The 837-nt window shown below is 68.3% G+C and overlaps 1 protein-coding gene across 1 annotated transcript in view; it reads right to left on the bottom strand.

Annotated features, from left to right (window-relative positions):
• The window catches only part of CASKIN1 (CASK interacting protein 1), a 17,924-nt gene that overhangs the window by 8,004 nt on the left and 9,083 nt on the right, over nt 1-837 (bottom strand). Inside the window, exon 14 of the mRNA XM_040635514.1 lies at nt 699-790. Within this exon, the coding sequence (XP_040491448.1) occupies nt 699-790 (92 nt within the window). The remainder of the gene's footprint in view (nt 1-698; nt 791-837) is intronic.

The raw sequence follows: 837 nt of genomic DNA, 5'->3' as shown, positions 1-837 counted from the left end.
TTCTCCTCTGCTCAGCCACTCAGTCCGCCGTCCGCTGGTCCCCCTGCGGCCAGGCCCGGGGCAGCCTGGCCCCGGCGTTCCTCCTCACGCTGTGATCCCGGATGCCACTGCGGTGAACTCCGTTGGCCGTCCGGCCTCCTCCCGCGGTCTCCTCCAGAAGGGTCCAGCTGCTGTCCGATTCACAGGCTTCCCTGCCCATCCCCCTGTTCCTGCACCAGGGACACCCTGCAGTGGCCCCACGTGGGGGGCTCAGGAACGCAGCCACAGACGGCACGGCCAGAGCAGCCCCTCCACTCCCGAGCAGGTGGGCTCTGTCCAGAGGTGTGCAGGAGGAAATAGCCAGCAGCTCACACCTTCCCAGCACACAGGGGCCTTCTGACCCCCGCACACACCTGGTCTTGCCTCACACCCAAGCCTCCTACACACACACACACACACACACACATGCACACACGCGTGCACGTGCCCGGCTCGGCATCACCACCCACACACCGGCACATCCCCTGCTCACCTCACGCCCACATCGCAGCTCCCGGACTCACCAGCTCACACACGCAACCCACACGGTAGACAACACCTACACACAGACTGACAGACAGAAGTACGAGCCTGGCCGGTCAAGGGCCCCTGGCCACGCTGTGGCCAGACCAAGCAGGCTGCCCGGGAGCCCCTCCCCGCAGCCAGCCCGGGCCCTGTACCTTGCCCTCCGAGGCCGGCTCCAGCTTCCTGGGCGGCTGATCCCCATACACCTGCCCCGCATGGGCCGCGGGAGGCTGGGCCCGGGCCGCACCTGGGGACGAGAGGGTGTGGTAGGGTAGGGGCTGCTGGGGGGGGGGG

The sequence above is a fragment of the Ursus maritimus genome, unplaced genomic scaffold, assembly GCF_017311325.1.
Source record: "Ursus maritimus isolate PB19 unplaced genomic scaffold, ASM1731132v1 scaffold_2, whole genome shotgun sequence".
NCBI classification, from domain to species: Eukaryota; Metazoa; Chordata; class Mammalia; order Carnivora; family Ursidae; genus Ursus; species Ursus maritimus.
Note: the sequence above shows the minus strand (reverse complement) of the source record. Positions and strands in the feature narration are given on the sequence as shown.